The 24442-nt window shown below is 56.0% G+C and overlaps 1 protein-coding gene across 1 annotated transcript; it reads right to left on the bottom strand.

Annotated features, from left to right (window-relative positions):
* Positions 1–7165: 7165 nt before the first annotated feature.
* LOC138804483 (uncharacterized) lies at positions 7166–11351 on the bottom strand. Its single transcript, XM_069988751.1, has 2 exons — positions 10097–11351; positions 7166–9679 (listed from the first exon to the last, which is right to left on the bottom strand). Exon 2 carries the CDS (start codon positions 8174–8176, stop codon positions 7166–7168), a length of 1011 nt encoding a protein of 336 aa, XP_069844852.1. The 5' UTR covers positions 8177–9679; positions 10097–11351.
* Between the last annotated feature and the right edge of the window lie 13091 nt (positions 11352–24442).

Below are 24442 nucleotides of genomic sequence, written 5' to 3'. Positions count from 1 at the left end.
AGGTGGAGGTCACAGCAAGGCTGTTTTGCTACAGAAGCTTCTGACCATGCAACTCCTGGTTCCAGACTGTCCTGGGCCATGACCTCTGCCCACTGGTGTCACAGAGGAGCCACTCTTCACGCTACAGTGTCCTCGACCTCTAGGCTGGCTGCAGGTCCATCCTAGCTGGCCCTGCATCCTCCCAGCAGCGTTACACACTGGTCTATAGGGACAGGCAGACTGACAGAGAAGACCGTGGGTGAAGCCAGATGACAGACAAGCTAGTTGGATAAGAAACTAGACAGAGGGCCTTTGTACACAGGTTATTTCCAGGTAGGATATTAACTGTGGTCCTCTTCACAGGGGATCGAGAGATCAGAACGGTGAATTTCCCATGATCCGCCCTCTAGCCAAGTTTTAGCAGATAGCTAAAGAGCGCAATTTAAATGTTAATGAATAGAGACCAGGTAAAAGTAGTAATGACACATCCAAACAATTAAGTACTAAGTAGCGATCAAAGAAACAAAGCAGAACTTTATGCAAGGAAGGGAAATGCCTGTGGGGTGCACTGAGTTCAGAGAGCCAGGCAGAGGTTCACACGCATGGCTCCCCTTGGTGCCCGTTGGTGCCGCACTGAGACGGCTCAGCTCACAGACGCCTGCCCGGGCTTGCTGGCATGCAGTTTCTCTGGAAGGGCCCTGAGAAGGAGGACAGAGGACTAGAGAAGGGAAAAGAACATCCTCATGGCATATGCACAGCTCCTGTTCAAAGCGTCTTTAGTTTAAAAGTCATGTGGACACGCTGACTCATGAGTCAAGAGAGAGACACTGGCTGGGCATCACCAGGGGGCCAAGCCTAGGCATTCTTGGCAAACGACAATGGTTCCAGAACTACACTTCTTCTGTCTGTGAGAAGTTCATCCCCCTCAGAGGAAATGAGAAACTATCCAAAACCACACCAAGTATTTCAGGGACAACCTGGCCCGACCCTCTCCCTGTATAAGCAGAAATTGAAGCTCGGTGGGCACAGGACTTGGGCCCCTAGCCTGGAAAGCACCGCTTGCTGAATTTAATGAAAACATGACTGATGGAGGGTTTCAGCAGACAGGAGGACTGCTGTACGAAGTTCTACCACTCCCAGACTCTAGATGAAGCTAGTGCTTCACCCTTTCTCCCCACGTCCATCTCTCAGCACTCCATTTACATCCCATCTAAACACTGGTCCCTCATCCATTCCTCTCCCCTTGTGGAATGTCTCAAGCTGTGACTGAACATTTGATCAAGAGGCCCACGGACACTGTGGAACTTCACCCCACAGCACGGTGGGCCCAAGACCATTTGCGCAGGCAAATGGCTAAAGTACTACTAAACACTGGGCTACAAGATTGTGCAAGCTCTGTGCTCGGGTCACACACACATCACACCCACCCTTATGGGGCCATGGCACAGCGAGAGGAGAGCGCACCCACAACAGCAGGGCCCACGAGGGCACCTTGGGACACTCGGCAGGAAGTGGCATCTAGCCTGGTGCCTTGGAGGCAGAGGAGTTAACCAGAAAAATAAAAAAAGTTTCAGGCACAGGTAACTCCTATGCCAAGATGCAGAGACCAGAGGGAGTGGAGCCAATGGAAGAGACGCAGCTGCTACTCCATGCAGCCGCTTGGACTCAGATGCATAACCACGATAAGACAGAGGCAGGCAGGGCACACCTGGTGAGCCTGCTCTGCCCACCAGGCGGTGATGTGCTGTGTCCTGGTGAGTGTGTGCTGGGCGGTGGTACGGTGTGTCCTGGTGAGTATGTGCTGGGCCGTGGTACAGTGTGTCCTGGTGAGTGTGTGCTGGGAGGTGGTGTGGTGTGTCCTGGTGAGTGTGTGCTGGGAGGTGGTGTGGTGTGTCCTGGTGAGCCTGTGTATGCCAGGAGGTGGTGCGGTGACCGCAGCTGCACACAGGTTGGACCCCGCCATCTAACCAGGTGTGGTCTGGCTCTTCTCCTGTTGGGGACAGGAGACTGACAGCAAAGTGGGCCTGAGTTCCCTGGGAAGTGCACAGGGCTGCACAGGGGCTCAGGAAGGCCTGCGAGCCCTTCAATGTGGGACGGCCGTGGAGACTGAGGGTCTCTCACCACCCGAACTGGAATGGGGAGTGGAATGCGGTCCCAAAGTGTGGCCTACAGATCATCGCCAGCACACAGCAGCCTGATGAAAATGGGTGTGTGAAACACTGGCTCCAGCAGGAAGAAATGAGGGGCATCTCTAACATACCCCAGACTGAGTGCACAGGAGCCCTCTGCTCACAAGAATCTGAATACACTAGGGCTCTCAGAACTCACTGTGTAAACCTTAGGTTGTCTCTCCTTCTCACGGCCCAAGTGAGGAGGAAGAGGAGGGAGAGGATGGACGAGAGGCCAAAGTTTCCAGAAGTCTCATTTGTCAGCAAACTGAGACTTCCCTCAAACGTCAACCACATGTTCAATCTCTGCAATTATAAAAGCTTCGGAAGCAGCCTGGATCTTTTTGTTCTTGAGACGATATGCTAACATTATCCAATTAACCCCAACAAGTTTTCAGAAAATGGCTAGGTTCACTGGAAAATTCTCTTATCTACCCTCGCAACACCTGGATTCACTGTATGCGCTCTTATTTCCAATGGAAACTGTGTGTCTGTGCGTGTGTATATGTGTACATGTACATGCTACTGGAAAGTGAACCCAGACCTTGCACTTGCTAAGCAGGTGCTCTACTGCTGAACTACTTTTCCACTTACAAAAATGTTTTTAGACATTTTGAGACAGGATCTGATTCTGAACTCACAATACAGCTTCCTCAACCCCTGAACACTGGGATGACAGAAATGAACTGGGACACCAACTATGGTGCAGATGTTGACAGATGGCAATCTGAGTGGGCACGGTAGGCGTGCTGCCCGTTTCTGGCTGCATTATCTCTGCCACAGTGACGATGAGACTTCAGATGGGTCCCCCAGACTCAGCTAGAAGCCACTCCAGGCTGTCACCAGGGAGACCTCATTTCAGGGACCTACCTGACAGAGGTGGCCTTGTGCTGGGCAGCCCACGGGGCTGAGGGTCATGCGGTCTCACTCCCTCTACCACTCACCTGCAACATGGCACCCAAGGCACTGACCTAACCTTGGTAAGCCCCAGTCTCTACACAGTAAGACTAGATAGTATGGACCTGTCTGTAGGCCTGCTGAGAGGACTAAAAGAAAGAATAAATGGCTGTCACCCAGAATTGGCAATGTAAGGTTAGCGTGAGAGTAAAGGACTGGTTGTGACCCACAGACTCTTTGGATCACAAAATGGGAAGTCAAGAAATACTATCAACAGTTGACCCCAAACGCAGCATTGGTGGTTCACCCCTGTTATCCTAGCTTCTGTACTCAGGAGGCTGACATCTGAGGATCAGGGGATAACTGCCTGGCATCGCTGTTGTTGACCAATCCCAGAAACAAACAAAAATAAAACAGCTCTTGACTCAAGATGTCAACAGCTCTGGGATGGACAGGAAAAAGGGCTCTGTCACCAGCATGAGTCAAAGACTTGGCTGGAGCAGGAGCCTCTGTCCATCATTGTGCCATCTCAGGCCTCATCCATCACTGGTGGCCACGCCGCCGCCAACACGCACGAGGCAAGCATCAGACCTCGTGCCAGCGGAGAGCCTGACCAGCCTTTCAAACGGCACGGCCTGTCTTGGCTCTCTAACCATGACTCCGAAGGGACAGGATCACTCAAAGGAGCTCTGAGTTCTTATGGGTAGGCAGGGGTGCCTAGCAAGGGGGCCTGGTCACAGCTCCCGGGGAAGCCTACGGCAGCCTGGCCTCCAGGTTCCGCGTCCAGCTCCAGCCTGGCTCCCCCCCCCAGCGCAACCAGCTTAGATACCGCCACCCAGCAGCCACCTCCCGCATCTGAGGACGTCTGAGAACACGCTCTCTAACCCACCTCGCGGGGGACGGTCATCTACGGTCAAAGTCATTCCATCGAAGGGCTCCAGGGGAGTCGGTGTGGCTGTACTGCTCCGGACCCGTCCCGGCAGGTCCACTGCCAGGCGGCCGTCACCCCACCCACGGCGTCACCTCCCGTGTCACCCCCCTGTGTCACCCACGGCGTCACCCCCGTGTCACTGCGTCACCCCCCGTGTCACCCACCGCGTCACCCCCGTGTCACTCCCCGTGTCACCCACGGCGTCACCCCCGTGTCACTGCGTCACCCCCCGTGTCACCCCCCCCCCCCCCGTGTCACCGACCGCATCACCCACCGCCGCACCGGTCGGGGCCCCAGGGCCTAGAGCTTCCCAGCGGAGCGCGCGAGTGGCCGCGGGCCACCCACCAGGCCGGGCGGGACCCTCGCCTTCCCGGCGCCGCCCCACGCAGATCTGCGCCCCGGAGGGCCGGGGCGGGGCGAGGCGGGCGCGCGACCCCCGACCGAGGCCCCGCCGCCCGCCGCCCCGCCGCCCGCCGCCCCCCGCCCCCCGCCCCCCGCCCCGCCGGCCTCGCCCCGCCACCCGCCGCCCCGCCGCCCCCCGCTGTCCTCGGCCCCGCAGCCCTGCCACCCCCCGCCGGCCTCGGCCCCGCCGCCCCGCCGCCCGCCGCCCCCTCCGCCGCCGCCCCCCGCCCCGCCGGCCTCGGCCCCGCCGCCCGCCGCCCCCCGCCCCGCCGCCCGCCGCCCCCTCCGCCGCCGCCCCGCCGCCCCCCGCCCCGCCGGCCTCGGCCCCGCCGCCCCGCCGCCCGCCGCCCCCTCCGCCGCCGCCCCCCGCCCCGCCGCCCGCCGCCCCCCGCCGGCCTCGGCCCCCTCCGCCGCCGCCCCCCGCCCCGCCGCCCCCCGCCGGCCTCGGCCCCCTCCGCCGCCGCCCCCCGCCCCGCCGCCCCCCGCCCCGCCGTCCTCGGCCCCGCCGCCCGCCGCCCGCCGCCCGCCGCCCCCTCCGCCGCCGCCCCCCGCCCCGCCGCCCGCCGCCCCCCGCCCCGCCGCCCCCTCCGCCGCGGCACTCACTTGAGGAAGTAGCGCTGGCCGGCCGCCGTGAAGGTCATCTCCCAGCCGGGCGGCAGCGGCTCCTCGGGCAGGTCCGTCACGTCGTAGGAGCGCTGGCGGAGGTGCGCGTGCGGCGCCCCGGCCCCGGCGCCGGCGCCCGGCGGCAGCGAGGCGGGCGACGAGTGCGAGCGCACGTGCTGCGCGGCGGCGGCGGCGGCGGCGGCGGGGCGCGGGCCCGGGGGCGCGGCGGGCGCGGCGGGCGCGGCGTGCGGGCCGCCGCCGGCCGACGAGTCGGTGCTGGACTGGCGCGAGTGCGCGCCCGAGTCCGGCTCCCTGAAGAAGGACTCGGGCAGCACCTTCTTCCGCCAGGAGCTGGGCCGCGGGCTCATGACCGCCGTGAACAGGGCCTCCAGGTCCGTGTCCAGGTCCCGCGTGACGTGGATCACCTGCTGCCCCGGCGGGGGCGCCGCCGGCGGGTTCATGTCCGCGGGGAAGGCGCGGGCGCCCGGCCGCGGCCTGGGCGGCTACCACGCCCTCGGGAAGGCGGCGCGGGGCGCGGGGCGCGGGCCCGAGGGGTCGGCCGCGGCGGGAGCTACCTGCGCGGGCCGGCCGCGGCCGCCCTGAGGGGCCGGCGGCGCGAGAGCGGGCGGGGGATCCCGAGCGGATGCGGAGCCTGGCAGCGCAGGGGCCTCGGCGCTCACATCCCCCGGGTCGGCGCGAGCGGGCGGGGGCGAGGCCGGGCGGGCGGCGGGCGGCGGGCGGCGCGCGGCTGCGGCTCGGCTCCGGACGGTCCCACAAACAAAGTTGGAGTGACGCCCCCGGGAGGGGCGGGGCCGGCGGCGAGGGGCGGGGCTGGGGCGGGGCTGGCGGCGAATGGGAGGGCCGCGAGGGCGGGGCTGGCGGCGAATGGGCGGGGCCGGGCGGGGCTGGCGGCGAATGGGAGGGTCGCGAGGGCGGGGCTGGCGGCGAATGGGAGGGCCGCGAGGGCGGGGCTGGCGGCGAATGGGAGGGCCGCGAGGGCGGGGCTGGCGGCGAATGGGCGGGGCCGGGCGGGGTCCGGGCCTGCCGTCCTCGGCCCGGGCCGGGAAGGGGCGGTGAATCCTGTGGAGTGCCGTGCGGGGCCGCCCCTCCCGCCTCCCCCCCTCCGCCCTCCCGCCTCCCCCCCTCCGCCCTCCCGCCTCCCCCCCTCCGCCCTCCCGCCTCCCCCCCTCCGCCCTCCCGCCTCCCCCCCTCCGCCCTCCCGCCTCCCCCCCTCCGCCCGTCCCGACTCCGGGCTCCCGCCGCCCTGGGCGCGAGGACCCGCCCGGCCTCCCCCGCGGAGCCCGGGTCGCATTCCTTTGAGTTGACCGCGGACTTGGGGCGGGATCAAAGGGAAAGTGTTTCATCCGGGCCGTGCGCACCGAAACCGGCCCGAGGGGCGGGGGCCGCGGAGCCGCGGGGGCCGGGCCGGGCCGGGGTCGCTGCCGGGGCTCTCCGCGGGGCCGCGCAGCGCGGACCCCCGACCCCCGGACCCGCCCCGAGCCCCGACCCCCGACCCCCGGACCCGCCCCGAGGCCCAGACCCCCGACCCCCGGACCCGCCCCGACCCCCGGACCCGCCCCGAGGCCCGGACCCCGGACCCGCCCCGCGACGGCGCCCCCAAGGTGGCTGGGTGTCCCTCGGAGGCGGAGGGGCCTCCGCGGCCTGGCTGACCGTGGGCCGGGGCCTCGAGCCCTCCGCTCCTCCGCTGCCCTCAGCCCCTCCGCTGCCCTCCGCTGCCCTCCGCCCCTCCGCTGCCCTCAGCCCCTCCGCTGCCCTCCGCTGCCCTCCGCCCCTCCGCTGCCCTCCGCCCCTCCGCTGCCCTCCGCTGCCCTCAGCCCCTCTGCTGCCCTCAGCCCCTCCGCTGCCCTCCGCCCCTCCGCTGCCCTCCGCTGCCCTCCGCCCCTCCGCTGCCCTCCGCCCCTCCGCTGCCCTCAGCCCCTCCGCTGTCCTCCACTGCCCTCCGCCCCTCCGCCGCCCCTCCGCTGCCCTCCGCTGCCCTCCGCTGCCCTCAGCCCCTCCGCTGTCCTCCACTGCCCTCCGCCCCTCCGCCGCCCCTCCGCTGCCCTCCGCTGCCCTCCGCTGCCCTCCGCTGCCCTCCGCCCCTCTGCTGCCCTCCGCCCCTCTGCTGCCCTCAGCCCCTCCGCTGCCCTCAGCCCCTCCGCTGCCCTCAGCCCCTCCGCTGCCCTCAGCCCCTCTGCTGCCCTCGACATCTCCACACCAGCCGACATCTCCACACCAGCCGACATCCCCACACCAGCCGACATCCCACACCAGCCGACATCTCCACACCAGCCGACATCCCACACCAGCCGACATCCCCACAGTAGCCGACATCTCCACAGTAGCCGACATCCCCACACCAGCCGACATCTCCACAGCAGCCGACATCCCACATCTCCACAGCAGCCGACATCTCCACAGCAGCCGACATCTCCACACCAGCCGACATCTCCACACCAGCCGACATCTCCACACCAGCCAACATCTCCACACCAGCCGACATCCCACACCAGCCGACATCTCCCACACCAGCCGACATCTCCCACACCAGCCGACATCTCCACACCAGCCGACATCCCACACCAGCCGACATCCCCACAGTAGCCGACATCCCCACACCAGCCGACATCTCCACAGCAGCCGACATCTCCACAGCAGCCGACATCCCACATCTCCACAGCAGCCGACATCTCCACAGCAGCCGACATCTCCACACCAGCCGACATCTCCACACCAGCCGACATCTCCACACCAGCCGACATCCCCACACCAGCCGACATCCCACACCAGCCGACATCTCCCACACCAGTCGACATCTCCCACACCAGCCGACATCTCCCACACCAGTCGACATCTCCCACACCAGCCGACATCTCCACACCAGCCGACATCCCACAGCAGCCGACATCCCCACACCAGCCGACATCTCCACAGCAGCCGACATCCCACAGCAGCCGACATCTCCACACCAGCCGACATCTCCCACACCAGCCGACATCTCCCACACCAGCCGACATCTCCCACACCAGTCGACATCTCCCACACCAGCCGACATCTCCACACCAGCCGACATCCCACAGCAGCCGACATCTCCACAGCAGCCGACATCCCACACCAGCCGACATCTCCACAGCAGCCGACATCCCCACACCAGCCGACATCTCCACACCAGCCGACATCCCACACCAGCCGACATCCCACACCAGCTGACCTGTCTTCCGGATGCCCTTTATGCATACCCCCATCCCCGAGCAAATGGCCAGCGATCCCTCAAGGTCCCTTCTTGGATCTGCTCACAAAGGTCCTCCAACTCCACTGTCTTCATCATTCTCTTTCACCAGGTCTTCCCTGTTCTTGGACCAGAAATGAGCGCAGCACCGCTTCCTGCAGTACCTCAGCCCCGTGTGCACACACTGCTTCACGAATGGCTCCACGTGGGACACACACCTTTGCCGAGGGCCCAATAGCAAACCTCGGGTGGTTTTACCCATCCCTCCTTCAACACCATCGGTGCAGCTTCTAACAGGCCTTCCTTCCCTCTTCCAGCCCTCCCGTACCTCACCAGGAGCTTCAGTACCTGTGGCCATCTAGCTCAGAGGCTGTGGTCTGCCATCTTAGCCTCAGGAGAGCTTTATCCGCACCCCCTCCCCCTCTGCTGGGGTTGGAAATGTGGTGGGGCGTCAGTCCTTGCCGCAGAACCTGCTCAGACTTGCTGGACCCGTGTGGAGAGGTTCCCAGCGGCAGCCTGGGGTCACCACCGGCAACTGGAGCAGAGCAAAACACATCAGGGCCTTGAACAGAGAGAGATGGGTTTGGACAATTTCTTTAAATCCAGAAAACCATTGCATAAAGCTATTTTTTAGTTCCAAATCGAGATGAGAGTCTCTGGATACCTGAGCAGGGCACTGCACATCCAGCATACGGCACCCAGTATGTAGAAAGGCGCGGGGACTTAACCCCACACCAACGTGTGCTGCGCCATGTTTGCACTGCTCTCCCAGCCCCCACTCCTTGTTCAGCTTCACTTGCTATTCTGCTTTATCCTGTCTTATTCCTTTTCTTTAGGGGGTGGCGGGGGACAAGGTCGTGCTATGTGGCCCAGGCTACCTTTAAAAGCTCCCCAGCCTCCTGCGTGCCAGGACTAGGGGCGGGCACCCCCCTCCGCGCACTGCATTGTTCTTCCACAGCCCATCACAGATGCACTCACAGAGATGCAGAGATGGCTCTGCTGCTGCTCTCTACTGCTTCAACAGTGTCCTGGGGCAATTACTTTCTCCAGACTTTTGTACCTGTATAAATTATTATCCTTTATTATTTTCACTATTCATCTCTTTTTTTTAAAAATTACTACATTATAAACAGCAGCAGAAGTGTACCTAATAACTTAATATGACCTGTGAGATGTGTGTGTGTATAGTATCTAACCATTCAACAAAGACTTTCTTTAGGAGGCAGTGTCTGTTGACCAGAGTAGCCTCAAACTCGTAGGCCCAAGTGACCGTCCTACCTCGGCCTCCTGAGACTTTGGGCAAATGCAGATTTTTTGGAAGCTCACTATGTATAGGAACAGAAGTCAGCTGCAAGATGAGTCTGGAAGAGTCTGCCCCTAGTAAGACCTTCATTGGCTGGTGATGTCATAAGTCCTAGGTCTGGCTTCATCAGCTATTCCAGCCACCTCTCTTCCCTCGTCGAAGTTTTCCTGTTGACCGAAGGCAAATACTACTATTATCTCTCTGGTTCTGCATTGTCCAGACTCAAGTTGGGCTACTTTTCCTGCCTCGCACAAGCAAGGTCCTGAGCTGGATCCTCAGCCCTACAGAATTGTAAGGTCCATTCCTGGACGACAACAGACCTCGCCCAGTACCTGCGTTACCTAGGCAACTGGGATACCTGGAAGAGGTCACGTCCGCATCTGCTGAGGTCACATCCTAACCTGATGTGGCCACACCTTTCTCCCACCTGATCCCACTTCCCTTTACCTGGACACACCCTTCCCCGCCCCCTACCCTATATAAGGCCTAAACCGCCGCCAGACCGCCCTCTTTTTTTCTTTTGCCAGCCGCGTGGAGTGCCAACCTTGCCTGGTCCCAGCAGGTCTACTGAATAAACCCCTTACCTGAATACCACGTGCGTGGTGCAGTTTCAGTTCTTACTCGGTCACCTCTTTTTAAAAACCTAACATAAATGGTGCCGTGACTCGGATAAAGGGCTTAAAGTCAGGACAGCCGAGATTCCTCTCTGTTTTTTTTTCTTTTTTTCATTTTTGTTTTTCCCTTTTTGCTCTGAGGAATACCCACAGTTCTGACGGCCTTTTATGAACCCGTCTATCTGCTGCGGACACAGTGCATCAATTCTATTGCTGGCCTCTGCATCTTCCTCGACACTTCTACATTTTGGTGAGTGACCTGCTCCCTAAGGGGTCTCTGTCGTTCAGTCTCTTTACAGATACCACGCCGGAGAACCTACTAGGCCTTTACTTGACTCCGGTTGTTTGTCACTTCTCTCTAGAGGGCTCGGTGGTAAATTGGGACACCGCTTCCATTCAGTAAGCCCTCCTTCACTCACTAAATTTTTCCCCCTACGTTTTTCTCTTTTGCATTTCTAATGGGTTGTTGTAAGTCACGCCCAAAGGAGGAAACTCCATTGAAATGCCTCCTGCGTTCCCTGGACGTCTTGTCTATTGACTGCATCGACAAGAAACGCCTGATTTATTATTGCACTCAAGTTTGGCCACAGTACCAACTGGATAATCGTTCTCGATGGCCCAGAGATGGGACTTTGGACTATGTCATTCTCAGAGATTTAGACGATTTTTGCCGTCGTAATGGTAAATGGTCTGAGGTCATTCATATTCAGCCATTCTTTGCTCTCCGGGACAACCCGGCCCTATGCCAATCATGCCCGGCCTTTCCACTCCTCCTGGCACGTGGAGAACCCAACTCTAGCGCAGGGCTCCCTCCGGAGCCTGAGGTGCCTGACCCTCTTTTTGACTCTGCCCCTCTTCCTGCTGAGCATCTGGTGCCTTCCCCACCTTCTTCACTCTCCTCTCCTTCACCCTCTATCTCCTCCCCCCCTGCAGCTCACACCCGGTCTCGCACTGGTGGCACACAACCTCCACCAGACCCCCTGTGCCCTTTGCGAGAGGTGGCAGGGGCTGAAGGTGTAATTAGGGTGCATGCGCCATTCTCAATGTTTGATATTGCTCAGATTGAGAAGCGGCTGGGATCTTATGCCCAAGATTCTAATAATTATGTCAAGCAGTTTAAGAACCTGGCTCAGACCTATGACCTTACTTGGCAGGACATATATCTAATGCTATCCTCTACCCTTACTGCTGAGGAAAAAGAAAGGGTGTGGACTGCAGCCCAGGCACATGCCGATGAAGCTCACCGCCTAGATATTAACTTTCCAGTGGGAGCAACAGCTGTGCCTAGGGAAGAGCCCAATTGGAATTATCAACATAATGCTCCTGGGCGGGAAAGCAGAAATAGGATGATAACTTGCTTAGTGGCTGGCCTTCAAAAGGCAGCCTATCTTCCTGTTAATTACGACAAATTAAACCACATTACTCAAAGGCCCAATGAAAACCCGGCGGAATTTCTTGAACGCCTTACAGTAGCGCTCCAGCGCTATACAAGGCTGGACCCAGAGTCACCAGAGGCTAAGGTGGTTCTCAATACTCATTTTATTGCCCAATCAGCCCCCGATATTAGAAAAAAGTTAAAAAAGGCTGAGAACGGTCCTCAGACCCCTCAACGAGATCTGGTGAGTATGGCATTTAAAGTTTTCAATAATCGAGAGGAACAGGAGATTGCCGATAAGACAGCCCGTGAGAGGGAAAACTATCAAATCCTGGCTGCTGCCATCCGGCCTCCTCTGAGGAGACGCACCCAACAAACACCACCTGGAGCATGCTTCAAGTGTGGGCAAGAGGGCCACTGGGCGAAATTCTGTCCCTCACCACGACCTCCACCTGGACCCTGCCCAAGGTGTGGACAACAAGGACATTGGGGAGTCGATTGCCCCTCCTCACCTCCACAAGGTAGGCCAGCCCCTCCCCCACCCCGCCCACCCAGGCAGGCGGAGCCAGACCGGTCGGAGATTTTCTGCTTGGCTACAGAATGAAGGTGCCCAGGGCCACCTGCTCCCAACAACCAAACCATCACAATGACGGAGCCCAGGGTGTGTTTCTATGTAGCCGGTAAGTTAATATCTTTTCTCTTGGATACGGGAGCGACTTACTCGGTGCTATGTCAATATACAGGCAAGACTTTTCCCTCCCAGATCTCGGTGGTGGGTGTAGATGGCCTACCTACCTGTCCCCCAACTACGGGACCAGTATCATGTAAAATAGAAGACTTTCCTTTTTCACACTCCTTCCTAATCCTACCTCACTGTCCTACCCCACTCCTAGGAAGGGACTTGCTCTCTAAATTTCAGGTCTCCCTTTCATTCCATATCCCCAAACAGCCCACACCTGTTCTACTTTTGTCTTTAGATGAACCTCCACCTGTAACTTCCCAACTAAATCCTTTCCCTTTACCTCCAGATCTTGTCAACCCTCTTATCTGGGATACTTCCACTCCTACTATGGCTAGACACCATACTCCTGTCCTCATTAAACTTAAAGACCCTACCCATTTCCCTGGTACTTCCCAATACCCCATTTCCCTTAGGCACAGGCAAGGTTTAAAACCCATCATCCTTCGCCTTCTTAAACAAGGACTTCTCAGACCCACTAACTCCCCCTTTAACACCCCTATCCTGCCAGTAGTTAAACCTGATGGGACCTATCGCCTAGTCCAGGACCTGCGCACTATTAATGCTGCAGTCCTTCCCATTCATCCTGTTGTGCCTAACCCATATACTCTCCTTTCACAGATACCTCCTGGTACCACCCACTTCTCGGTGCTGGACCTCAAGGATGCATTCTTCACAATCCCCCTGCATCCTGACTGCCAAGATTTCTTTGCTTTTACTTGGGTGGACCCAGACACTTCAAGGGCACAACAGCTGACCTGGACAGTCCTCCCTCAAGGGTTTCGAGACAGTCCCCATTTCTTTGGACAGGCTTTATCAAAGGATCTCCTCTCTCTTCAGGTGTCTCCTAGCATTGTTCTCCAGTATGTGGATGATCTTTTGCTTTGCAGCCCTTCCTTTGAGTTGGCTCGCCAACATACAGCTGACCTCCTCAACTTCCTGTTGACAAAAGGATATAGAGTCTCTCCTTCAAAGGCCCAGATAGCAAAGTCAGAGGTAACATACTTGGGTTTGTCCATAACTCCTACAGAGAGAAGAATTACCCTTGATAGAAAAGCCTACATTGAGTCTCTCTCTGTCCCACAGACCAAGGAGGACATTCTGTCTTTCCTGGGACTTGCAGGCTTCCTTCGTATTTGGATACCCGGTTTTGCTACATTGGCCAAACCTCTTTATGAGGCATCCAAAGGTTCCCTACTGGAGCCGCCAGACCCCACAAAGCCCATTGACACCCCATTTAAAGCTCTGAAGCAAGCGCTTCTTCGGGCTCCAGCACTGGCTCTACCTAACCTCAAGGAACCCTTTATACTCTATGTCACTGAGAAGTGGGGAATTGGCCTTGGGGTTCTTGGACAAATGTCAGGCCCCTCATTTAGACCTGTGGCCTACCTCTCAAAGCAGCTAGACCCAACGGTAAAAGGCTGGCCAGCATGTCTCCGAGCTTTGGCCGCAGCAGCCACCTTGGCACAGGAGAGCACAAAACTCACTTTTGGCCAACCCACTACCATTCGCTCTCCCCACAGACTAAAGGACCTTTTGTCTCATAAATCCCTGTCTTCCCTTTCCCCTTCCCGCCTACAGCTGTTTCATGTTACTTTTATTCAAAACCCTGACTTTTCACTGGAAAGCTGCTCCCCGCTCAATCCAGCCACCTTGCTTCCATCCAATTCTAACCCTCTTTCCCATTCCTGTACAGAGACCTTGGAGGAATTCACACCCCATTTTACAGGTATCTCGGAAACTCCTCTTCCTGACCCAGAAGACACCTGGTACATCGATGGCAGTTCCACATCTACCTCTTCAGGAAGCCGAGTTGCGGGCTATGCCATCGTTAATAACTCTACCATTCTTGAAAGCAGCCCTCTGCCCCCTAGCACTACCTCACAAAAGGCAGAACTTATAGCTTTAACTAGGGCCTTAATTCTAGCCAAGGGCCGGAAGATCAATATTTATACAGACTCAAAATATGCCTATCATATTCTCCATTCTCATGCAGCAATTTGGAAGGAACGTGGCTTCCTGACCACCAAAGGGACTCCCATAACTAATGCCTCACTTATTCTTAAACTATTAGAAGCTGCTTCCCTTCCCCAACAGGTTGCGGTCATCCACTGCAGAGGACACCAGACAGGATTGGATGCCATTACAGTCGGCAATTCAAAAGCAGACCGGGAGGCAAAGCTAGCAGCCCAGAGACAACTCCAGGGACAACTTCCAGCTCCCTTGCTTCTGGTATTGCCTTCAATTCAACCCTCTTATACCCCACAGGAGATCGAGGAACTTATGCACCAGGGAGCCTCCCAGGAAGCACAGGGATGGTGGTCTCTGGAAGGACGAGTTGTTCTTCCTGAGACACAAGCAGACAGCTTTCTTTCCCAGGTTCACCAGGCGCTGCATATTGGATACAAGCCTCTCTCCCACCTTCTTAAACCTTTAATCCATTGCCCTAGCCTAACTACTCGACTAAAGGCTGTTACCCAAGCCTGCCCCACGTGTTCTCTTACTTCCTCACAGGGTGGTCTCCGACCAGCTGCATTCCCCACACACCAAGCACGGGGACACACCCCAGGGGAAGACTGGCAGATAGACTTCACTCACATGCCCAGATGTAAGCGGCTCAAATACCTTCTAACTATGGTTGATACCTTTTCAGGATGGATTGAAGCCTATCCCACAACGTCGGAGACAGCTGACACAGTTGCCTCTGTCCTTATTAAAGAAATTATTCCTAGGTTTGGCTTACCCAGGTCACTTCAATCTGACAATGGACCTGCTTTCATCTCCAAAGTGACCCAACAGGTGGCATCCTCTCTAAACATCCAGTGGAATCTTCACATTCCTTATAGGCCTCAGTCTTCTGGAAAGGTTGAAAGAGCTAATGCGCTCCTTAAGACACAACTTACTAAACTTTCTCTAGAGCTCCAACAATCCTGGCCAGAACTGTTACCCCTGGCGCTCACCCGCTTACGTGTTTCTCCCCGCAGCCCTACTTTCCTCAGCCCCTTTGAGTTAATGTATGGAAGACCTTTTCTCCTAGGTAATTTCCCTACTGACAATACCAAAACTCCACTAATAGACTACCTTCCCGTCCTAACCTTTCTTAGGCACATGCTGCGCCAACATGCTGACCAGTGTCTCCCTCAGCCTCATCAAGGCCCCTTTCCCACTCCCCCAATTTTGCCTGGTGATCAAGTGTTTCTCAAGACCCTTAATCCATCTGGTTTACACCCTAAGTGGACAGGCCCTCACCAGGTTCTGCTGACCACCCCCACAGCAGTCAAGCTCAAGGGACAGCCACAGTGGATTCACCTGTCAAGAATAAAAAGGTCTCCTGCTCCTGCCCCTTCTATGCCAACACTGACTTCGAGGTACACCTGTTCCCCCCCTTGGGCCTACCAAGGTAAGGCTATCTCGCATCCCTGAAGATCCGGGTGAGTAACACTGAGCTAACTGCTCTCCTCCCCAAAGACCTCACTACCTCATCCCTTAGGTCACCTCCAAGCCATGGACATCCAATCTTTTCTTTCCAGTAATATATTTGCTTTTCATCTTTGTTCAGCCCCCTGCCTGAGAAGACTTCCTCCAGACTTCATCGAAGAGACTCACTTCTTGCAGACATCATGGAACTGGCAGACCTGGAAGCAGTCACCTCCTACTAGGTCACCTCTCTTCCCCCCCCTTTCCTTTTTCAGCCATGCTTCTCCACCATGCTGGGTGGGGCTACAGTTCAGTAACTTCTTTTCCTGCCTGAATAGCGCATGGTGTTCTTTTCATCTACCCAATAACTACCCCTTTTGTGTGAACCAAAGTGCCTTGACACCATGCGAGATTTTTCACCAATACCATTTCTGGCCTTCACATCCACGTCCACACCACTTCTCTACTCTGGTGAGTGAAACTACTCTACGGCTCTCTGTCACTCAGTCTCTGTCCAGACGTGGCGCCACGCCAGAGAGCTCCTACGGCCTTTAGCTGAAAGGCCGGTCACCTCTGAAGCCGAGGACGCTTGGCTTTGGGGGCTTGGCCATTTCTCTCTAGAGGGCTCTGGGGGAAGTCGGGACGCCGCTTCTGCCTGGTCAGCTCTTATTCACTCACCAGACTGACTCTACTTTTTGGCTTGTGCCCTGAAGAGTGTGACGCAGGCTGGGTCCCGGGGACCCTCCCCTCTAGGTTCCCTCTCAAAGGCTAGCCATTCTAGGTTTAAAAATTGTCAGAGTTTCCATTTGTTCAGGTTTCCGTCAATGCCTCATGAAACTTCTCCAGACTCCGTCCAACAGACTCGCCTCCTCCAGACTTCATCGAGGAATCAACACCCAAGTGACAGCTGCAGCCTGCTGCCTTCTCCCAGCATGGACCACATCCCAGCCTTTTACCCCTACGACGCCCCTTGCCAGCAGGAAGTAGCCAGAGAGAGTCTTCGCCCTTTTTCATAATTATCAAAAGGCTGGAATGTAAGGTCCATTCCTGGACGACAACAGACCTCGCCCAGTACCTGCGTTACCTAGGCAACTGGGATACCTGGAAGAGGTCACGTCCGCATCTGCTGAGGTCACATCCTAACCTGATGTGGCCACACCTTTCTCCCACCTGATCCCACTTCCCTTTACCTGGACACACCCTTCCCCGCCCCCTACCCTATATAAGGCCTAAACCGCCGCCAGACCGCCCTCTTTTTTTCTTTTGCCAGCCGCGTGGAGTGCCAACCTTGCCTGGTCCCAGCAGGTCTACTGAATAAACCCCTTACCTGAATACCACGTGCGTGGTGCAGTTTCAGTTCTTACTCGGTCACCTCTTTTTAAAAACCTAACAAGAATGAAGAAAGCAAGGTCAATTTGTGGTCTGGAACCAATGAGCAGAGATAACTTACCAAGCCAAAGCAGGATCCAGAGCTAGTGTGTGATGCAGCTCACATGTGACTTGAAAGCTGACTTCATCCTCACAAAATGACTTTAAAAGTTTTTCCTTAAAATATGTTTTTTTTCAGGCAATTTTAGAGAAGAGGATGGACTCATTTTCATACAGTGTTTGACCACAATAAACCCTAATTTGACGCTATGACTGAAGACATGATCATTAAAGGTTGTTAGTATACCAACAATAATTAGAAGTAAATACATATGTGTACGATCTCACAGGTACCGAATTCATGCCTCAGTCTCACAGTGGGCCTGGGAGTGGGTGGGCTGGAGACCAGACTCCTAGAACTGCTGCGTTATACTTGAGAAAACCCAGGTGTAGAGACGTTCGTGTCTGGACAATGGAGTCATGCATACTAAGAGAGCCAAGACCTGAGCTCTCCTTGCCTCCCAGGCTTCCAAGTTCTGCTGTCTTCTGACTTAATGGAATCAGAATCTTAATTTCTTCCTCATCAGAACAGACACTGTCTTTTCCTGGAGAAGTAGTCTGACATTTTTTTTCTCCAAGAACTTACAGTATTTCACAGATGCCCTGACACTAATGATTATTCAATACTTCTCAAGTTAAAATGGAAGTTTAGTTGTCTCCTCCCTCTCGTTAAATAAGTGAAAACTCCAATGTGTGAGAGAGGCACTTGCAGTGCAATAAACCCTGACTGTGGGAACAACTCCGTGCATTAGAAGGATTTGTGAGGTGAGTCATCACTAACTAACATGAAATGAGCAGTCCCTGTTTTTTTTTTTTTCTTTTTTTTTTTTGAAGCTAGTTGTAAACTGGTCCTTTGGAAGTCAGAATGTGTTTTGTTACTGAAATAAAATATGTATTTTTAATGATAGCTCCCCAGTAACCTGGCATGTGCAAATCCTTGAGGAACTCCAAGTTTGGATGTGTCCCAGGACTCTGTGGCCTGGAAGTCTCCACTAGGTTCTTAAGAGCTAAACAATTTCAGGACTGCGTGGGTGCGAACCTCGCGGCATAGTACAGGTCTACTGACTCATTGCCGCCCATTGTTTTGGCTGATAGGCAATGGAAGAAATTTTACTGGCCATTCTGTGAATTTCCTCTCACGCTCCATCATCTCCTGTTCCACAGGAAGAAGATTCTGACGGTATTTGTTCACAGGACTAAGACATTTTGGTTAAATGAGAAGATGCCTACGCTTTCCCTACTGATTTATTTGACAATTCTAATTGTCCTTTTTGTTTTGTAGGTTTTTGCTGTTTGAGGGTTTGGGGAGCTTTTTGGGGGAGGGGTGTCTTACTATGAGAGCCCTGCCCCTGTCCTGGGTAGCTGGACTACAGAAGGACCTGGGCCACTATGCCCTGATAAAACTTTCTGTACCTACTGCCTGTAAGCTTGTGGTCGCGGCTCTTTTCTGGTAGAGACTGCCCAGCTGGAGGTCAGCACAGGACGCGGTGCTCAAAGTCTGGCTACTTGGCACTGAACCCACAAAAATAAATCTGGCTCGTGACTTTTAAGGAAAAACACCTCTAGATTTTTAATCATGCAGTTCTCTGGCAACCGTACAAGACTTTTCCTTCCCAATGAAATATGACAGCGTGTACCTGCCAATGGGGAAGGATGAGTGTCCTGGAACGTGTTTAAATCCATTCTCAGATAAGCCATCTGCCTGTGACACATTGCCCCAGTGTGTGATGAGCTTTCACCCCAAATCACATCCAGTTCCCGGTCACCAGCAGCAGGAGGCTCTTGCGAGACCCCAGACCCCTCACCACACCCACACTACTCCCCACACTTCCAAACGTGGTATTAGGGTTTGAAGGCCCCACAGAAATGCTCAGAAAGCCTCGCCCACTGAAGGTCAGCCTCACAGGCTTCGGGATCCTCTGGTGGATTTCTGGGAGCCCTGGCCAGAGGGGTCACTGCAGAGCCACCCCAGCAGGGGGCCGACATGGAAGAGGGGGTCCTCAGAGTCACCTACAGCCTTCATGTAGTCCTGGCCTTCACCTCTAGACTGGCTTTTCACAGCCAGCAGTTTTGTTAGCATGCGAGAGGTAACTGGAAGCCCACCCCCAGGGGTTCTCCTGGCAGGGGACCTTCCCCATGACCACAACCTCCCCCCACGGAAACCCTGGTCATTCCTGCACCAGGCCCCCGCTCTGGGCAGCAGCCGGGAGCCCGCTGAAAACAAGGGTGCTCTGTCTTCCTCGTCCGTACTTCCATCTGAACCCGGGAGGACCTCACTTAAATCAGAAATTTCCATTCTTCTGAAAATGTCATTCTTTTGACTTGCAGTTCTGTTGTTTAAAGGAGACAAGGTCCCCATTATCAGAGCCAGTGAAAGGAGGAGGGAAGAGAACACACGAGGAGCCCAGGGCAGCTTTGAACGTGAACTTGGCTCCGGCTACACATCCTAGAGGGAGCCAAAGCACCCAGTCGCGGGTCCAGACCAGCACCAACATCCACATCCACAGCAGAGCCGGGCCGGGGAGGGGGGAAAAGGACAGGCAGAGGGTGAGGTAGACTGCTGGGAGAATGGAGGAGAATGGGAAAGGGGGAAAGGACTGTTTACTGAGGAACAGCCAGGGGCACAGACCCTCCAATGGGTTTGGGGTTGTGCCAGAGAGTTGGGACAGGAGCTGGGTGTTTATATGAGGCCTGAGTAAGGAGAGAGGGGTTCATGAAAAAGCCACTAGGTCAAGGAAGGTGGGGGCCTTTCAGTTGGGGCCACAACGGGGTGTTTACAGCAGGGCTCAGGTGGATTGCTCTGCCAGCACATCAAACAAGTTCGCACATACCAGGGCTTTGCCTGGCCTCTGTAAGGGCCTGGGACAGTGGGGGGGGGGGGGGAGGGTCAGTCCTTCATAGACAGGGATGAGCATGGTGTGTGGGATCTACCAGGACATTCCAAGACAGCTGTGCAGGAGACGTGGCGGGGGGGGGGGGGTGTCTGTGAAGAGTAAAGGGGAGGGGGAAGAACCAGAACACCGTGGCCTAGTGATGCTGCAGAAAGAAGAGAGGGAGGGAGGAACAGAGAGGGGAGGGGGGAACAGAGGGGGGGAGGAACAGAGGGGGAGGGGGAGGGGAGGTACAGGAGGAGGGAAGGAAGGAGAGAAAGGGGGAAGAAGGGATGGACGGAAGGACTGTGGGCAGGAAGAGCTTTGGACTTAGTGAAGCTCCGAGACCGTCGGAGCCAGGCCCGCGGGAAGCGTGCCCATTCAGTGTCCCACATTGGTAGCAAAGGTGCCGCTAATTTAGGACCGCTGGGTGCAGCCAGGGCAGACTGAGGGGCCATGACCTCCAGGGCCCAGAGGGAGTGGCACCGCTGTCTTCACGGTGTGACCCGGGTGGCTGTCACGAAGTCCAGCCCTCTGCACTCACCACGCGGGGCCATCTCCACCAGCCGCCTGGGGGGATCAAAAGGACACTGGTGACGCAGACCATAGCCCTTGCTGCGGAGAGCAAGAAAGAGAGCGAGAACGGAACGGCGGAATCTGCCTCCCCCGGCCCCAGCCCCCACCTGCTGTTGAGCCCCTTCCTGCTCCAGCCTCCCTCAGAGATGGCCCCTTTGCCGTCACTGGTCTGGGTGTAGCTTCAGAATGCGTTAGACATGGTGTCTAACGTGCTAAGATCCTCACACCTGCACCTTATTCTCAGGAATCCCTCCCAGAGACTGGATCCCAGAGACGCCATCTTATCAAGCTCTGGTCCCTGCCATGGTGAGTATCAGCCTGCAGAATACCTGTCCCGGCCTCTTCTCACCCCGGTCGGCATCTCCTCACCGGCACAGCAGACCGGTGACAGGCCTGGGTGTGTGGATGCTCTGGACGCAGGACTAAATGATAGAGAAGAAGAGTTGGCGCCGTCCCAGGACCAAATTATAAGCGAGTATGGTTCGTCCCTCACCAAGATGAACCGTTCCTGATTCTTTCTGACTGGCGGGAACTCAGCTACTTTGTCTAGGCGATGTTCCCCCCTCCTTTCCCCCTCCCATGTCACACTTGACACCTGTCTAGAGAGCAAGCGGTGCCACGGCGGCCTCCCACTGCTCCGCTGGAGCCTGCACTCTGTGGCCCTTTTCTGGACAGGGTCCCCCTCTGAAGTCTGCACAGTCCTGTGTGGTCTGGAGAACTAAAATACAGGACACCCGGAATACCACCTGGAAATGCTCCTGCGTGGAAAATGCAAAAGAGATGCAGTGAACGCCGACACCTGCTACTGACCCAGGCGCAGCCCCAGGAGTCCGTGGCTGCCTCCCTGGGTCCCTTTCCTCCGCAGGCTGACAGGCTCCCAACCCACACCGACCGCGTGCGTTCCATACGGACAGCACTGTGACGCCCTCACGGTGTTCCCACCAGCACCGCGAAAGCTCTGCGCGTGAGATTAGTTCCCATCCCACCTCAGCCCACACCGACTCTCCTCCAAACACTCGGGGCCACGGGGCTTCAGCTCGGCAGCTCTACCAACCAGAGTTGCATGTACAACGCCGGCCCTCAAAGGCGCGCCTCAGCCACCACACTGGGCAGCGGTGATGGCAGGGGCTTCTGGGCACGTTTGGGTCCCTGGATGGACAGGCTTGCCAGGTGCCAGCAAGAACCAACCCGTGCTTTTCATCTTGACGTGCGCAGGACACTCTCTGTGTTCACGCATGTGAGAGACGTGGTCTTGGCGCGCCAAGCTGATGGGAGACCCCTCTCCGACTGCTGCTCAGGCTGTCCGTCCTGTTGGTTACAGGACTCCTCCCTTAGGATCTCCCCCGCCCCCCAAAAAAGAAAATTTAGATGAAAAACATACGTGCTAACATTTGCCAGCAGTCTAGGTCCTTGACAATCACGACTTACTCCACAACCCCATCTCCACCCCTCCAAATGTACAAATCGACCCACGTCTCACTGCAGAATGAAGGATGGTCAGCTTTCTCCTTGTAGATGACTTCAGTCACCCAGAGAACTCTGACACTGTCTGTCTTTCTGTCTGTCCATCTGCCTGTCTCTCTGTCATCACCAGTACGCAAGCTGGAAGGAGCTGGCCAGCGTGGGGGGTGGCAGCCCCGGCGCTGGTGCTGGGAAGCCTGCGGTGGGGAAGGCATGTGTCATGGGGACCCCATCTGGCCCACACATGTTGTTTACGTCCACGTCCACATAAAAGGTGACAAACAACCCAGGAGGGCTTGGCCAACACACAGAAACATTTACGACAACACGCAGCAGTTATGTCGGCCAAAAGAGTGAAAAACCAGCTCGAAACTAATGACCCCTTTACGGAATCATTCCAAGAGTCATGAGTTTGTGTCATCAGAGGGCTCTGGGTTCTGGCACAGAAAACCTAAGTTTTCGGAATAAATCATTGAAAATCTTTTTTGGAATGGTTACCTTATTGTTATTATAAAGGTGATATTCCAAAGGTGACAGAGGGATTACAGTTATGAGTCAGGTAATGAGTACATTTCCTTTTATACCGTGTCTTCCCTTCCCTCACTCTCTTTTAAATTCTTAAAGACCACCAGCGCCCGGCTTTGAATAATTTTTAAAAATAATTTGTACTGAGATTAAGTGATTACATAAAATTGTTTTTTCTTTAAGATCTCCAAACCTCCATTATAGGCTCACACCTATAATCCCAGCTACTCAGGAGGCTGAGATCTGAGGATCATGGTTCAAAGCCACCCTGGGCAGGAAAGTCTGTGAGACTCTTATCTCCAATGAACCACCAGAAAGCTGGAAGTGGTGCTGTGGCTCAAGTGGTAGAGTGCTTGCCTTGGGCTGAAGAGCTGAGGGACAGCGACCAGGCCCAGAGTTCAAGCCCCAGGACTGACAAAAAAGAAAAAAAGTAAAGTGATTTAAAGAAATTAAGAGGGGAGGGAATAATGATAGCAAAAGACGTTCCGTAGTTGAGAAGCTGGACCGTGGGAGCTGGTGGTCCTGGGAAAGGGAGACGTCTGGTGCACAGGTGAACTGCACCTTCCTTAAGCTACAGCTCCGTAACCGGAGGAAGCCATGTCTGCAGGAAGCATGGCACAGCTCTCAAAAGCCAGAACTTGGGTGCTGTGTGAGCGCTCAGAGGCTCCTGCGTGGCAGGCTTGGTGGCCTCCCGGCCGCTCACAGGACGTGACGGGTCCTGAGGACTCGCACCTAACCAGGGGAAGGGCTTCTGATGCATTCACGAGGGAGGTGGTGGGAACCCACAGCGTCTGGAGGAAGTACATTGTGGGGTGGTGACTCGGCGGGTCAAGGTCAAGGGTCTAGCGGTCTGTCTGCTTCCCACCCCCTTGTGGACACCTCCACGCCCTCTCCACCATGATGCTCTGTTCAACGCAAGCCCCAAACAACAGAGCCGAGACGACCCAGGGCCAAAAACTCCTCAAACCCTGAGCCGAGACGAAGCCTTCCCACTTTGAGTGGCTGCTCTCGAACAAAGCAGTTGTCAAGGAATGCAAGTCCCGGTCGGAAGGAGCTGGCAATTGTGAATCCACCCAGGAGACAAGATTCCACGGCAGTTTCCAGAAACTAAAGGGAAACGGTAGATAGATCGCTGCAGTGGGCAATGCTTGGAGAGAAAGTCTAATTCCAAACCCACATTTATAGGACAGGGAATTGAAACCAAAGGCTCAATGTGTTTGAGTTGGACTGAGAAACAGATGACAGTGGAGACTGCTTCCTAATCCCTGGATATCAACAAATTGCAATGATGGTGGATGCCATGGGCAGCTGACTAGGCATTTCTAGGGCCAATTAGCCAATTAAAGTAGGTAGAAATAACTACCACAATCTTGCAGTTAGTTCAAGAAATACTAAGTAATATACCCAAACAGAAACATTTATACATAATTGCTTAAGAAGAGAAGCTAAATTCAAACTCTAAAACCTATTTTGTGGCGGGGGGGGGGGGGGGGGGGGTCATGGGGCTTGAACCCAGGGCCTGGGTGTTGGCTCTGAACTTTTTACTCAAGGTTAATATTCTACCACTTGGAGTCACTGCACTACTTCCAGCTTTTTAGTGGTTAATTGGAGATAAGAGTCTCACAGACTTTCCTGCCTTAGCTGGTTTCAAACCTTGATCCCCAGATCACAGCCTCCTGAGCAGCTAGGATTATAGGCACAAGCTACCCAACTGGCTCTGAAGCTCATTTTAAAAAACTGTTACGATATGCAGCCTTGAAAAATAATGTTCAAAAAGAAAAAAGCCAGAAATGGCGCTTTGGCTCAAGTGGTAGAGCGCTAGCCTTGAGCTGAAGAGCTGAGAGACAGCGCCCAGTCCCAGAGTTCAGGCCCCACGACCGGACCCCCCCCCAAAAAAAGAAAAAGAATGTTCAGACTTAAATGGT

Source organism: Dipodomys merriami, unplaced genomic scaffold, assembly GCF_024711535.1.
Source record: "Dipodomys merriami isolate MVZ:Mamm:240054 unplaced genomic scaffold, mDipMer1.0.p SCAF_367, whole genome shotgun sequence".
Classification (NCBI taxonomy): Eukaryota; Metazoa; Chordata; class Mammalia; order Rodentia; family Heteromyidae; genus Dipodomys; species Dipodomys merriami.
The sequence above is the reverse complement of the archived record's forward strand: the minus strand, read 5'-3'. Positions and strand labels throughout refer to the sequence as shown.